General features: G+C 34.8%; 1 protein-coding gene across 1 annotated transcript; it reads left to right on the top strand.

Annotated features, from left to right (window-relative positions):
• The first annotated feature begins 8,568 nt into the window (after positions 1 to 8,568).
• On the top strand, positions 8,569 to 13,667 carry LOC132606007 (serine carboxypeptidase-like). The gene is made up of 8 exons (XM_060319305.1): positions 8,569 to 9,042; positions 9,526 to 9,694; positions 11,155 to 11,274; positions 11,772 to 11,915; positions 12,005 to 12,155; positions 12,251 to 12,339; positions 12,633 to 12,891; positions 13,271 to 13,667. Exons 1-8 carry the CDS (start codon positions 8,717 to 8,719, stop codon positions 13,516 to 13,518), a joined length of 1,506 nt encoding a protein of 501 aa, XP_060175288.1. The 5' UTR covers positions 8,569 to 8,716; the 3' UTR covers positions 13,519 to 13,667.
• Positions 13,668 to 14,036: the final 369 nt, after the last annotated feature.

Raw genomic sequence — 14,036 nt, 5'->3', positions numbered from 1 at the left:
TGTAGAATAAAGACAAGGTTTGTCTTTGTAAATCACCAAGAAGGAATAACAATGTCACGAACATGACGTGGAGAGCCAAGAGAGGGAAAGAAACTCCAAGTACCCCTTGTCTGTTTCCAACCGAAGGTAGCACCAAGACGAAACATTGCAAGAGGAGACAGGAGGAGGACATATTTCATCAGGTAAATGATAGCTTAAAAATTCTTTTGATGTATGATGACGCCATGAGGTTTGATATGTAGGCTTCTGTATGATGTTTATAGGGCCCCACAGAGCACGTAGGTTGGATTCTGGCAGTTTGTAGGTTTTAGATAGTGCCCTATTATAGGGGAGACTCTGTTAAAATTTTTGAAAAAATCTATATGAATTAGCTCTCCCCTAATGAACCCCTATATTCGAGGACGAATGTTCCTGGGGGGGAGGATGTTACATCTCGTGTTTTCATGCATTAGAAAGCATTCAAGTTAGACAACATAAGTAGCGGAAAAGAGGTTATCAAGCTTATAGGTTGTTAGAATGATAGTACAGATATGTCCTAAGGATTAGAAGTTAAACGAATTGAAGAAAATAATTTTCGTCGAGGATCGACATTTATCTGAATGAAATACGGTCCAAGCTATAATACCTTGTATTTTTGGACTAGGAAATTGAATCGTCTGACATGAGAAAATTTGCTTGAGTCTAGAGGATTTGGTCATATTCAAGTATGCTAATAAAGAGCCCACTGTATAAGAAGATGAAGTCCAAAATGATTTCAGACTTAAAGTGGGACGACGATAGTTGGAAATAATATTTTGGGGTGTGCATAAGAGTCTATGGACTAGTATTGTACCACATGATTATGATAATAAGTATATAAGGTGTGTTAAAATTATTACTATTTAACTGAACTGAGATCAAGAAACTAATTATGTATGTAATTGATTAAATGAGAGAATTGTATTGGAATACAAGGAATTAATTAAGAGCACTTGCCATGTGAACAAGTCATGTGGATTATGGCCAAGTGGCAGCAAGATCACATGCTTATACGTGCTTAAGTAGGAGGTATCACTAATATATATTAGTGCCCAAGATGACTCAATTTTTTGCACTTTTAAAGGGAAAATTGACATGCCCTAAATCGGGAGGAGCGTGACCGGCACTCGATGCCAAACTAGGCCCGAGCGAACCACTCTAAATCTGAAACTCTGGGGAGTAACCCCCAAATTAAACCGATAATATATATATATATATATATATATATATATATATATATATATATATATATATATATATATATATATATGCATACTGACTGTCTCGTTTGAACTGGCACATATACCCAAAATATATATACACAACTGAGCAAGCCGACGAGGCTGCTTTAATTGTAAAAAACCAACAGTATCCAACAGACATATACAAGCCGACAAGGCTATCACACAGACATACTATATACAGGACTCGTCTACAAGCCTCTAGGGAAAGTATGACTGTACCATGGTCGGGACAGGGCCCCGGCCTATACAATCTGTAATCAAAAGAGAGAGACTCCAAATACCTAGCAGCTCCAAACAAAAGGGAGCTCAACAATTAGCTGATATCAGATCCTGCCTACTGGGGTGGTCTATCGGTCTATCAATTTGTACCTGCAGGCATGAATGCAGCGCCCCCGGAAAAAGGGGCGTCACTACAAAACAATGTACCGAGTATGTAAGGCAAGCGATAATTGAAACTGAACTGAAACAATACAATCTGGAGGACAAAAGATGCCCGGAATATCTTACCTGACCTGTCTCATATGAAATGCAAAATAATACTATTATATATCTCACTGACCAAGCGGCCAGGCAACTGTAAAATCTCACTGGCCCGTCGGCCAGGCAATTTGTCTCACTGACCCATAGGCCAAGCAATTTGTCTCACTGACCCGTAGGCCAGGCAAAAGAAAGTGTCTCACTGACCAAGTGGCCAGGCCAAAGAAAATTCGCAGTGTATATCATGCATATGCTTGAAGTTTGGAGTTGACCATCGCCAACATAGGGTAAAGATGACCTCGTGTCGCTGTTTTGAGTGCCCGAGTAGGTTCGTTGTGTGTTTTATGACTAAAGTGCATATTTGGTTTGTGTTCGGGAGGTTCCATATGTGCTACGGGTGTCAAAACCAACTTTAGAACTTGAATGTTTTTTCAGTTGCTGTTGCGGCCACATTTGTGAGGATTTGCTCGCAACTGCGAAGTCCTGGCCATATATGCGAAGTCAAGGGAGGTCAGGGAATCTCACTTTTGGGAGAGAGGGCTCGCATCTGCGAAGGTGCAGATGCGAGTGGGGCGTTGCAATTATGATGCTCACATTTGTGGACTAGGGATTGCATTTGCGAATCCCTTGGCAGTGTTGAGTATTTCCAAAATGAGAAACCATCTCATTCTTCCATATCTCAAGTTCTAGAGGTCAGTTTGATTTGATTTCAAGGGATACTTGCACGATTTAGCTCAGAGGCAAGATTCTAATTGTCATTTCGATGTTTTCCCATGAATTATTCTTTTATTTTGGGATTTAATCCATGGTTTGGGTTGGAAATTGGGGGTTTTAGCCCAAAGTTGAAATTAAGTTTTTCTTGAAATTGGAGGTCAATTAATGGTTAGTTTGGGATGATTTTCTGGGTTTAGACTATAAGTTATGGGTAAGCTATTTCTGAAATAAAATTTCAGCTTTCCCTTGGGGCTCAGGTTTGACTATTTTGGGTTCATTTTGGGTTACGAGTATAAGTATAGTAATACGGGTGTCTATGGGCTTGTATACTCATGTAGATCACATAATTGATAAATTGGGATCGATCCGAGGCTTTGAGGAAAGAAAATGTGTTTTCTTGAGGTTCGTGGCACGTTGCCGACTTTCAAGGTATGTTAAGATTTTGACTTCACTTGAGGACGTTTTTGTTAAATAAAGGCTAAAATTGGACTGGTTAAGGGGTAAGGGCGTAATAGGGGTCTCGGACCCGTGATGTGATGGGCATTAGTATGAGTACTGCTGTATTGTGTTGGGTTGTGATATACTTGTAGATACGGACCATGACCCGAAAAATGCCAAAGCAATGGGCATTAGCTTTTATGTTCTACGTGTTTACACTTGATTCGATTGTGTTAAAATCTTTAATAGCCTCGTACACTCATGATAGACGTGTCGGTTAACATAACGGAAATTATGGCTATTAAGTCTAATGATTGAAGAACTTATGTGAATTATTGGCTATTAAGTCTAAATGTAGAGTTATTCATTCTCTTATATATCAAACCGCGCATATGGTTACGATGGGATCAAGTTGCACGCCTGTAGCAGGTTGCTTATATTGCATGATATTTGATCTCTTACGGTCAGGAGCATGATTAGGTCTTGGGAGGCCTAGACTCGATGTGATCTTGGAATTATTATAATTTCGGGTGGTATATGGACTTAGTGGTACCCCATGGGTCACATCTTCCACACAGTCCTGAAAGCTCTGTGTGTATGCACAACATATTGCATTGCATTTTTCATTGCTTTTCTTACTTGGTTATGTGATTGACTTTATATCTGATTCTTTGACCACATGACTACTTGTTTATCTGAGTAAGGGACTTAAGTGGTACTTTTATACCCTGGATTGGTGATGTTTCAGTTATGAGACTAAGTATGGGTAAGGCAATAAGGGAGATATTCTAACTTTACTTCGTCACTGCTTCTTTTGTAGTCACTTTATGAGACATACTGAGTACACGTGTTTTCCATACTCAGACTACACTTGCTGCCCTTTGTGGTGCAGATTCGACTCCTAGTACCAGTGGATTTCGTAGGGTCAAGTGAGTTCGTGCTAAGCTTGATCTGGTGGTCGTGGTGAGCTGCTGGCTATCCCGCAGCACCCCTCCTCCTTCCATCATTTTTATTCATACAATGTATTCGCAGTATTAAAGTTATATTTTCTATTATTAGAGGCTCTTGTACTTCTGATACCAGTCTTGGGTGGATTTGGATTATGTTTTTCGCATTTTCTATTATAAAGACTTAATATTTGAATATTCGATTATTTTCATTAATTCTTCTGTGTATTTACTTTATTGCATTGGAATTGTTGGGATTGGCTTACCTATTGATTGGAAAATATGTGCCATCATTTTTGCTTTTTGGGTCGTGACAAGTACTACTTGTAAGAAATTGTAATCTTGTATGCTTAGCTAATGGATATATTTTAATTTTTTTAACAACACTTTTGCAATTTGCTGTGTTGAATCCAAGTAGCTCCTTCATATGTCCTCCGGATGCATGCAATATGTTATGCCACAGCATCATCCTTTACTTTCTTGTGTAGCCAATCCTTTATTTCCTGATTGACTAGTAGGTACAGATCATCCCCTTCTCTACAAATCATCTTCACCTTTTCACTGGAGAGGTTTGTATAAGAAATAAATCACGGTAAAAAGTAACCTATCAATAAATGTGTCTGGTTATTTTAGAAACTGACAACAAATTGTACTATAAATCTGGCAGAAATAACACATTCTTGACTTCACCCTTTTGTGTAATCTTATAATCACCAGTGTGTGAAACTAGAGTTACTTCTCCATTTGAAAAGTGAACTTTTTTACTATTTGAATTATTGACTTCCTTAACATTTGTTAACATGCAATAATTTGCTATCATATGATTTGTTGCCCCTGTATTATTATTAATTTTCTTTATCTACATTACCGTAGAGGAATTAATTGTAGATGTCATGTCAGCCATGCATGCTTTCATGCGGTAGTTCTCGATTCAGAACTCTCACTACCTAGTTATATCATTTTGTGGTAAGTTGTGGAGCCATTGACATATCTCCTGATGCTTCAGTCTGTCCAGCATTAGCAACAGAGCTGTTTGGATTGATATTCTCATAATTTACATTGTATGATGTATTCACGTTCTCTTTCTTTATGAATTTGAAAGGGATAACCTATTATTTTGTAGCATCCTTCTCTTGTGCGACACTTCATTTCGCAGAATCGCACTGCATATTCTAATTTTTCTTATGTTTCGATAAGCTACACCTTTCCCAGCAAGAGTGCAGTCAACTCAGCTCCTTCTTCCATTATAGGAACTTCAGCTACAAACCTCTAGCTTCCCTATCAATTATCATTGAGTATAATTTGTTTACATTTAGAGTTGGATAAGTCATTAAATTCTCATAAAATTGCATCAACTTTTGTCGCTGTATGTTCTCTGCGAAGTTCTTGGATTTGGCACAATCACATGGCGGTGACACCACATTATCAAATTTAACGCATAAATTCCTATGCTTCGAGAAATACAAATAGACATTGTTCATTCCCTGAGTAATTGTAGCAAGTTCTTTATGCATCTGATAAACCCTCGATGTGTTAAACTTGTCAAATCTTACTTTCAAATCATCCCACATTTTCTTGCATTTTTTGCATATACAATCCAGTCACCAACTCCTTCGTAACTAAGCTCATTATCCAATCACGCACAATAGCATTACACCAAGCCCATTGATGAACTAGACCTTTTCCAAAATTCTCCTTCTTCCCAGCTTCGGTCAATAGCCCTAACTCTCTCTTTCCAAGTATGGCTCTTGTCACCGCACGGCTCCAAGCTGAGTGATTTCAATTTTAGTTAATTGAATCAAGATAATTGGTACTCCAGTTGTATCCGAGGGATATAGACACAACGCATGGTTGTGATCGAGTATTCTTCGCGTAGCTGAAATCATAAGCATGGATTGCAGCTCTTATTCTCCAAAAGACTTCAAAATCTAAATCGTAGACTCATTTGAATTTGAAGGTGACTTCAAAAGCTAGCTTATAATTCTCAAGAGAGTATAGAAGAAGATGAACAAGAGCTGAAATTATCTTGTATATTGAATGGAATGAAAATATGTAGTTAGTACAAAGTAAGCTACTTATGCAGAGCAAAGTAAAACTGTTCAGTACTGTGCTAAATAGTACTGTACCAATTAGTTTTCCCGAGCGGAACACAAAATTGAGCAATTTTAAATAGTACAGAACAGTAGTACACGAGTAATATTTCCCCTTAGAAGAATATATTAAAAAAAAAAAAAAAAGGAAGAAAGAAAATGTTAATTTTAACATTAAGAAAATGTTAATTTTAACATTAATTTGATTGATTGATACTCCCTCGGTCCCATAATAAGTGTCACCTTAGTCAAAACATTCATATTAACAAACCAATAATGCAATGTGAAATTTACTAAATTACACCTACATAATAAAAATAAATTACTTTTTCCTCTTGATTAGAGCATGCACAAGTATTAATCCTTTTGACATTGAGAATCCAACAATACCACGTTACTATGTGGCTTGTCCAATCATCATTTAAATGTTACTTTAACTTGTCATTTTATGTCTAAGGGTAGAATTAAAAAAAATTAGTTAATTTATGTCTTAATTTTCTAAGATGATACTTATTCTGAGATAATTTTTTTTTGCTAAGATGACACTTATTACGGGACGGAAGGAGTAAAAAGTAAGATGCCTCAACAAATCTTCTGTCATTAATAAATGCAGATAGATGTATGCTTAAAGAATGAAAGAACCTCCAAGTCCGTTGCTTTGTTGGCAAAGGAGACTTGCGTATACGTTTGTGAAGGGCCATATTTCCCTTATAAGCAAAACATATTTAGAGCCCGTTTGGATTAGCAGAAAAAAAGTGGCTTTTAAATATAAGTGTTTAAAGTATTTTTAAGTGCTGAAAGTTATTTTATAAATAAACAGTCACGTGTTTGGATAAAAGTGTTTAGAGGGTTTTTAGAAGTTAGTGTAGGATTAGAATTAACAGAAAATATAAGGGATAAAAGGGTAAAGTTGTTGGTCAAACCAAAATGACTTTTAAGCTAAAAAAAAAATAAGTTGGGGTTGAACAATTTCTAAATTTTGGCTTATTTTAAATACTTTTTAACTTAATTTAAGTTGCTTTTATTTTTGCTAAATACTCAAATAAGTTAAAAATGGCTTATAAGCTGGTTTGATCAACTTATAAGTCAATCCAAATGGGCTCTTATAATCCCTTTGAAGCATTTATAATCAGTGTATAAAACTTAAGGCTCAAGGTGGTTTGCTGTCCCAAGAAATAGTGGATAGATAATAGGATTTGATTTAGGTATATTATCAGTGTAACTTTTTTTTTTTTTGTTTATATTATCAGGCTATTCTAAAATATATTATAATCAGTTATTTGTCTTGTTTTAATTTTACATCACCAATCACACTGATCATGAATATTTTCTTATAGTTGTTTTTAAGGTGACTTGTAGATAGTGCAAAACTTTAATACTGGTACAAAAGTTGAACTCTATGTAAGATCTGTACTTTATTTATTTATATTTTAAGTGAAAATGCTGAAAGAAATGAGCATTTTGAACTTTATTCTCTGGGCTTTATGCTTTATTAGGCTTACTGTTTTCTTTGAACTTTGTTTTCTATTTTCTTTCTTATACTCCCTCAATTCCAGTTTATTTAACATATTCTTTTTACATGTTTCAAAAAGAATGATATCTTTATAAATTTAAAAATTAACTAATTTTAATATATATATTTTTACCTTTAATGAGAAGCTTTTATGATCACATAAATTATAGATATGCTTATGACAACAAACTTCAAATATTTTACAGACAAAAATATTGTGTTATGTTTGAGATACAAATTTAAAGAAACTTTTTTCTTATAAACCCGGTATCGAGCTAAACTGTGTCATAAATTAGAAGGGATGGAATAAATATATATCTTGCATGGAAAAGTTCAAACGGTAAATGCTTAAAATATTGTTGTGGGCTGTTGATCAAGAATATCGTGTCGATTAGTGTGACATTTCAACAATTTTGTTAGATCTTATGGAATGGCAGCTAGAATTAACTTTATGCACTTTTGCTAAAGAAGAAATAAATTAAAAAGATAAGTGAATATATCTTAATTTGCACTTGCCAAAACTATGAGAAAACACTTGAGAGGAAACAGTGATGGCCAAACAATCATCGCCCCCATCAAGCAGGGATGGATGATAGAGAGTAATTCTTTCTAACAAGAAATAATAAAGCAAAAGTACTCCAATGAGTGAACAGACCAAGTACCTTAATATTGAACTCTCTCTAGTCTCTAATATGATACTTCTTTTGTCTGAAATTATCTGTTGTTGTGAGTCTCTTTTACACGCTCCATAAGAAATATTAACGAGGAGGGTTTTGGACTATTTTATTCTTATTTATGTCTTAAGATATACATACATAATATCTAAAGAATATTTACTCTATTTATATTTCGTCTCTATCAATTGAGATGTTTGTAATCTTCAAAATTAATTACTAGTAAGGGTAAAATGGAAAAAAAATAATTAATTTGTTTTGAACTTATAAAATAACAAATAATTTGAGATAACTATTTTCAGAAAACACGACAGATAATTTGAGAGGGAGGGAGTGTTAATCTATATAAATAAATATACGAAAGAATGCTTGCCTTTTTCTTCACCTCACCCCCTGCCCCAAAAAGAATAACTACTTAATTTGTCCATATTAGCATCATTCTAAACAAACAAAGCGTTTTAAATCCCATGTTTCTTCGCACCCTTTTTCTCTCACAAACAACACACAATGCCTATTTCACACTCTTCCTCCTCCTTATAAATATCAATACCCCAACAAAGTCATTTCTTCAGTGTAACAGCCTAATTAAATCTCGAAAAAAATGGCATCCTCTGTCTCTTTTCGCTTTCTTGCTTTGCTTCTTGTTTTTCTCTCTCATCCTTCTCTATCTTTGTCCAATAATGATGATGATTTTGTCCTATCATCAACTAAATTCCCTGTACCAATGGCAGAAAAACTCATCAAACAGCTTAACTTGTTTCCTAAACATGATGTCAACAAAGCAGGGAAATCTGTAGCAGCCAGTACTGAGCAAAATCTCTTTGAGAAGAGATTTAATTTATCTTACCTTGGTAATTCTGGAGCAAGTGTTCAAGATTTGGGTCATCATGCTGGTTATTATCGTCTTCCACACACTAAAGATGCAAGGTGTGATTAACATATTCCGTTTATCCAATTTTATATGTCACTTACTAAAAAAGTAGGAATTAGCGCGGGACAAATTTTGTAGCTACACAGTAGAATTTGCTAGTCCTATTTAGTGACGAAGTAGCGATTTATTTTCAAAAGATTATGCTAGCCATGAGCAATTTAGCGACGGATTAGCGACGAAATTTGTAGCTGGTTTCATTTTTTTGTGGTGTTAATTTATTCGGAAAAGAATAACACTATTTTTTTTATTTGAAAACTCTTTAATTATAAAGTTTCGTTTTGCCTTTAATAAGATGTGTTCTTATAGTCATAGTAATGTCGCGTTCTTTATTTCCTCAATTCTTTGTCTAGTTATAAACACCATAGTGTAAAATGACACAAAAAAATATTTGTTTTTTAATGTTATTGTTTTCATTTGTTTAGATCAAAAATGGAATCTTGGTAATTCTGAAGTTCTTCACTTTTGGTGTTAATTCGCAGGATGTTTTATTTCTTCTTTGAATCAAGAAGCAGCCAAAAAGATCCAGTTGTTATATGGCTAACAGGAGGGCCAGGATGTAGCAGTGAATTGGCTGTGTTTTACGAAAATGGGCCTTTCAATATAGCAGACAATATGTCACTTGCCTGGAATGATTACGGCTGGGACAAGGTTCTTGTCTTTTTGTTTTTCTTTTTCTTTGAAGAATAAGCCAATTTATTTCAAAAAAGTTGTAAGTATACAATTAAATTGACCCAAACACAACTAAATTAAAAACAAATATGGGTTTATAACTAAAAATAAATGAAATTGTGATGGACAATTCTGTCACAAATCATGATTTGTCACGGATTTTGGGCCACCACATAGTCACTCGTCACAAATTTTAGCAGTGGATTTGTGACGCATTGGGACAAATCTTTATTTCTGTCACAAATTTGTGACAGAGTTGTGATGGGTTATTATTCCCGTCTCAAATTTGTGATGAAATTGTGACAAATCAGCATGTTCGTCACAAAATTCGTCCAAATTAGTTAATTCTGTAACAAATTCGTCACAATTTTGTGACGGACTTAGTCATAAATATTCACAATGTTAAGTTTTTCTTGTATTAGATCTTTTGAAGAATATGATGAGAATTTACTCCACGTTATCAATTGATGTTAGTATTCAATTTTTTTTTCATATCATGCAAAGTATCTTTCTACCTACTAGACTTTCTTTTCTTGACTACTTGCTGTTTATTAGTTGGGACCAGTAGAATTTTACATATTCAAAAGTAGTTTAACGTCTCAAATATGAAGACGAACTTGGATAGTTTGATTTAAGGGTGTCTTTGATACGAAGGAAATTTTTTTTTTCCATGTTTGGTTGGTCAAATTTTTTAGAAAATATTTTCTCTAGAAAACAAGCTTATTTATCAAACACTAAACTAAGTAAGAAGATTACTAGTTTTCTAGGAAAATATTTTTCCTTGAAAACATTTGCTTCGTACCAAACACATCCTAAGAGGTAACAAATTTTCTTTTCCTTTTTATTTTACTTGATTAACGGCTGAAATCTTTGAACAACAAATTTCCCAACTTTTTGTTCTTCTCTTCATTTACACGTAAAGTCTCTTCCACTGTGTGAACCTGTGCACCTTTAATTTTTTTGTCCCCTCATCACTTTTTTTGCTTTCATTTTCCTGATAACTCCGAATTTCTGATAGATTTGTTGATTGAAGTTCCTTTTCAGTACCAATTATTTGCAAGCAAAATGCGACAAATTGAACATGCGAATTCCAATTAAACGAAGCTATAGCAAATCAAATGGTTAAATAACAACAACAACAATGACATACCTAGTATAATCTCACAAGTGAGGTCTGGAGAGGGTAGAACGTACGCAGACTTTAACCCTACCTTGGGAGGTAGAGAGGTTTTTTCCGATAGATCTTCAGCTCAGGATAAAGCAAAAACAAAGCAGGTTCAAAAGGAAAATGGAACAATAACTACAACAAAACAGTACGCTAAGCAATAACAAAAGACAGATCAAATGGTTAAACTAAGGGGAAAAAAAATTGAACTGCACCCTTGATTCATCTTTGATAGTTAAAAAATGATAACATGGAGTTGGTTGCAATTTGACAGGTCTCAAACTTAATATACGTTGATCAACCAACTGGAACTGGTTTCAGTTATACTTCTGATGATGATGATATTCGTCACGATGAAAGGGGTGTAAGCAATGATCTTTATGACTTCTTGCAGGTTTGTTACACTCTTTTTTGTTCTATTTATTTTTTTCTTGTGCAAAGTCTCATTTTAAACCTCTAAAGTTTAAAGAATATTATTGTCCAAATATTTGAATGTGTTTTGTTTTTTAACAAAAGAAACTTAGAGAAATAACAGAGAAGGCTGGCAGAACTATTATGGCTATGCAGTCAAAGAGTATTATTTTATTAATAACTCAAAGACATACATTTATAGCTTGAATTCCCAACTGAAAATAGAAAATATGCTCCTGACTTATCTGTAAAACCAAATCACAAGAAAGCCTAAACTAACTCCAAAATTCAAGCCACAAATGACTAACAGAAAATAATTTGAAATCCTAAAAATTAGCTATTGAAAAACTGATTTTCTGCAAATCTTTTATTTCTGTAATATCCTGAGACATAATATCAACAGAATGTCATTCTAGCTTACAAATTTAAATTAAAACACCTTTTATCTTTTCTTTTTTTTTTTGCTTTTTCTATGAATAGGCCTTCTTCAAGGCACATCCTCAGTATGTAAAGAATGATTTCTACATCACTGGAGAATCATATGCTGGGCATTACATTCCCGCATTTGCTTCTCGGGTTCATCAAGGTAACAAGAACAACGAAGGAGTTCAAATAAACCTTAAGGTATGTATAACTAATTAGCTCATCTTCCATAACTAATTTTTTTGTTGGACTTTGTTACGATGCTAATTCACTGAATTATATTTGATTAGGGATTTGCCATTGGTAATGGACTCACTAATCCGGAAATTCAGTACAAAGCCTACACTGACTATGCATTGGATATGAGATTGATCAAACAATCTGATTACAATGTCATAGACAAGTCATATCCAAAATGTCAACAGGCAATAAGGCTTTGTGGTAGTCTTCATCTCACTGAAACCCCACAAATTATTTACTTAATTTATCCTTAAAATCCTTCACTGATCAGCTGTGTGCTATGAAAAATTTGTTAGGAACTGATAGTGGAAGTGCTTGCATGGCTGCATATCTTGTTTGCACTAGCATCTTCAACAAGATAATGAATGTTGTGGGTAACAAAAATGTAAGAAAGCATAATTTATTTTATCTTTCTCTCCGAGTTAATCACATTGTAACTAGAATGACACTGATTTCTAACGGTAACACTACATAAAAATTTGGAAATAGCTACGAACTTCGTCACTAAATCGCTCGTAGCTAAATTTTTTTTTTTTTTTTTTTGATAATCTGTCATTAACCCTCTGTTAAATAAGATTAGTGACAGATTTTGCTATTTAGCTACAAAATTTGTCTGTCGCTACTTTCTATATTTTTAGTAGTGTAACATGTGTTAACTCAGTTACCTGGGATCTGCAGTACTATGATGTAAGAAAGACTTGTGATGGTGATCTCTGCTATGACTTCTCCAACATGGAAAATCTCCTCAATGATGAACAAGTTAAACATGCCCTTGGTGTCGGGGATATTGAATTCGTCTCTTGCAGTTCTACAGTTTACCAGGCAATGCAGTTGGATTGGATGAGGAATCTTGAAGCTGGTATTCCTCCACTCCTTGAGGACGGAATCAAGCTACTTGTCTACGCGGGGGAATATGACCTTATCTGCAACTGGCTAGGTAAGCTTCATTCCTTCGTGATCCAACAAAACTAGTACATTCACTACAAAAAAAGGGGAAGTAGTGATGAACTTCGTCGCTAAATTGCTCGTAACTAATAGAGTTTTATTATAAGCTGTCGCTAAATAGGATTAACGACTTATTTTGCTATTTAGCTACCCAATTTGTCTGTCGTGTCGCTAATTCCTGTTTTTATAGCAGTGATTCTTTATGGGAAGAGTCCTTGATTATGTGCAGTCAATGCAAATCTACTAATCCAGAACTAAATAGTCTGAAACGAGCTTAAATGGAGCAACATGCTCAATATAGCCGACTCCAACTTGTGATTGAGGCATAGTTTTTTTATCCAGGACTAACTATTTGTTCATTCCATGGACAGGGAACTCGAGATGGGTGCACGCAATGGAATGGTCGGGGCAGAAAGATTTTGGGGCAGCACGATCCGTTCCTTTTACAGTAGATGGTGAAGAGAAAGGAATTCAAAAGAACCATGGGCCTCTAACATTCCTCAGGGTCCATGATGCAGGTCACATGGTTCCAATGGATCAACCTAAAGCAGCACTTGAAATGCTCCAGAGGTGGATGCAAGGGAAATTGTCTAAGGAAGGTCACTTTGCTCATATGTAACTTCTTCAACTTATGAGCCACAATACTAAGACAAAAATAACAGTTTTACAAGTTCATACGCTCTTCCAGGAAATGTGATACAGTGTAAATAGACTTTCACCATTTCATGTTACTCTACAGTCAATGAAATGTTTCTATTTTGAGGAGAATGGTGTTTGGTGGGCGGATATTCCCTTTAAGTTATTAGGTTCTAAATTAATAATTTATGCATATAAATTGGATTTCTTAAGACAAATAAATTGTTTGCACCAAGGCTATTAGGTTTGGCACCTTGATCTTTAGCTCTGCCCTGGTTACACTAAGGATTAAAATGTTAAAGAGCCCAATCAACTCTTGAAAATTGTTATTTTTACCTGATCTTGTGCATCAAGACAAATACTCCCGTAGCAATTCATGTCCAATCAATAACCATGTCAAACATTTTGCATTAATAAATTCTCCTAGCATCTGTGTTTAAGTCTTTTAGCACTTCCCTCTAAAGACAAGCAGTAGCATCATGCTCGAACAATTTTAAAGGG

Source organism: Lycium barbarum, chromosome 8, assembly GCF_019175385.1.
Source record: "Lycium barbarum isolate Lr01 chromosome 8, ASM1917538v2, whole genome shotgun sequence".
Taxonomy (NCBI): domain Eukaryota; kingdom Viridiplantae; phylum Streptophyta; class Magnoliopsida; order Solanales; family Solanaceae; genus Lycium; species Lycium barbarum.
Note: the sequence above shows the minus strand (reverse complement) of the source record. Positions and strands in the feature narration are given on the sequence as shown.

Coding starts and splice junctions, on each gene's coding strand:
- LOC132606007 (XM_060319305.1), top strand. CDS start 8,717: ATGGCATCCTCTGTCTCTTTTCGCTTTCTTGCTTTGCTTCTTGTTTTT. Junction 11,275..11,771: donor ATCTTTATGACTTCTTGCAG/GTTTGTTACACT, acceptor TTCTATGAATAG/GCCTTCTTCAAGGCACATCC. Junction 12,340..12,632: donor ATGTTGTGGGTAACAAAAAT/GTAAGAAAGCAT, acceptor TGGGATCTGCAG/TACTATGATGTAAGAAAGAC.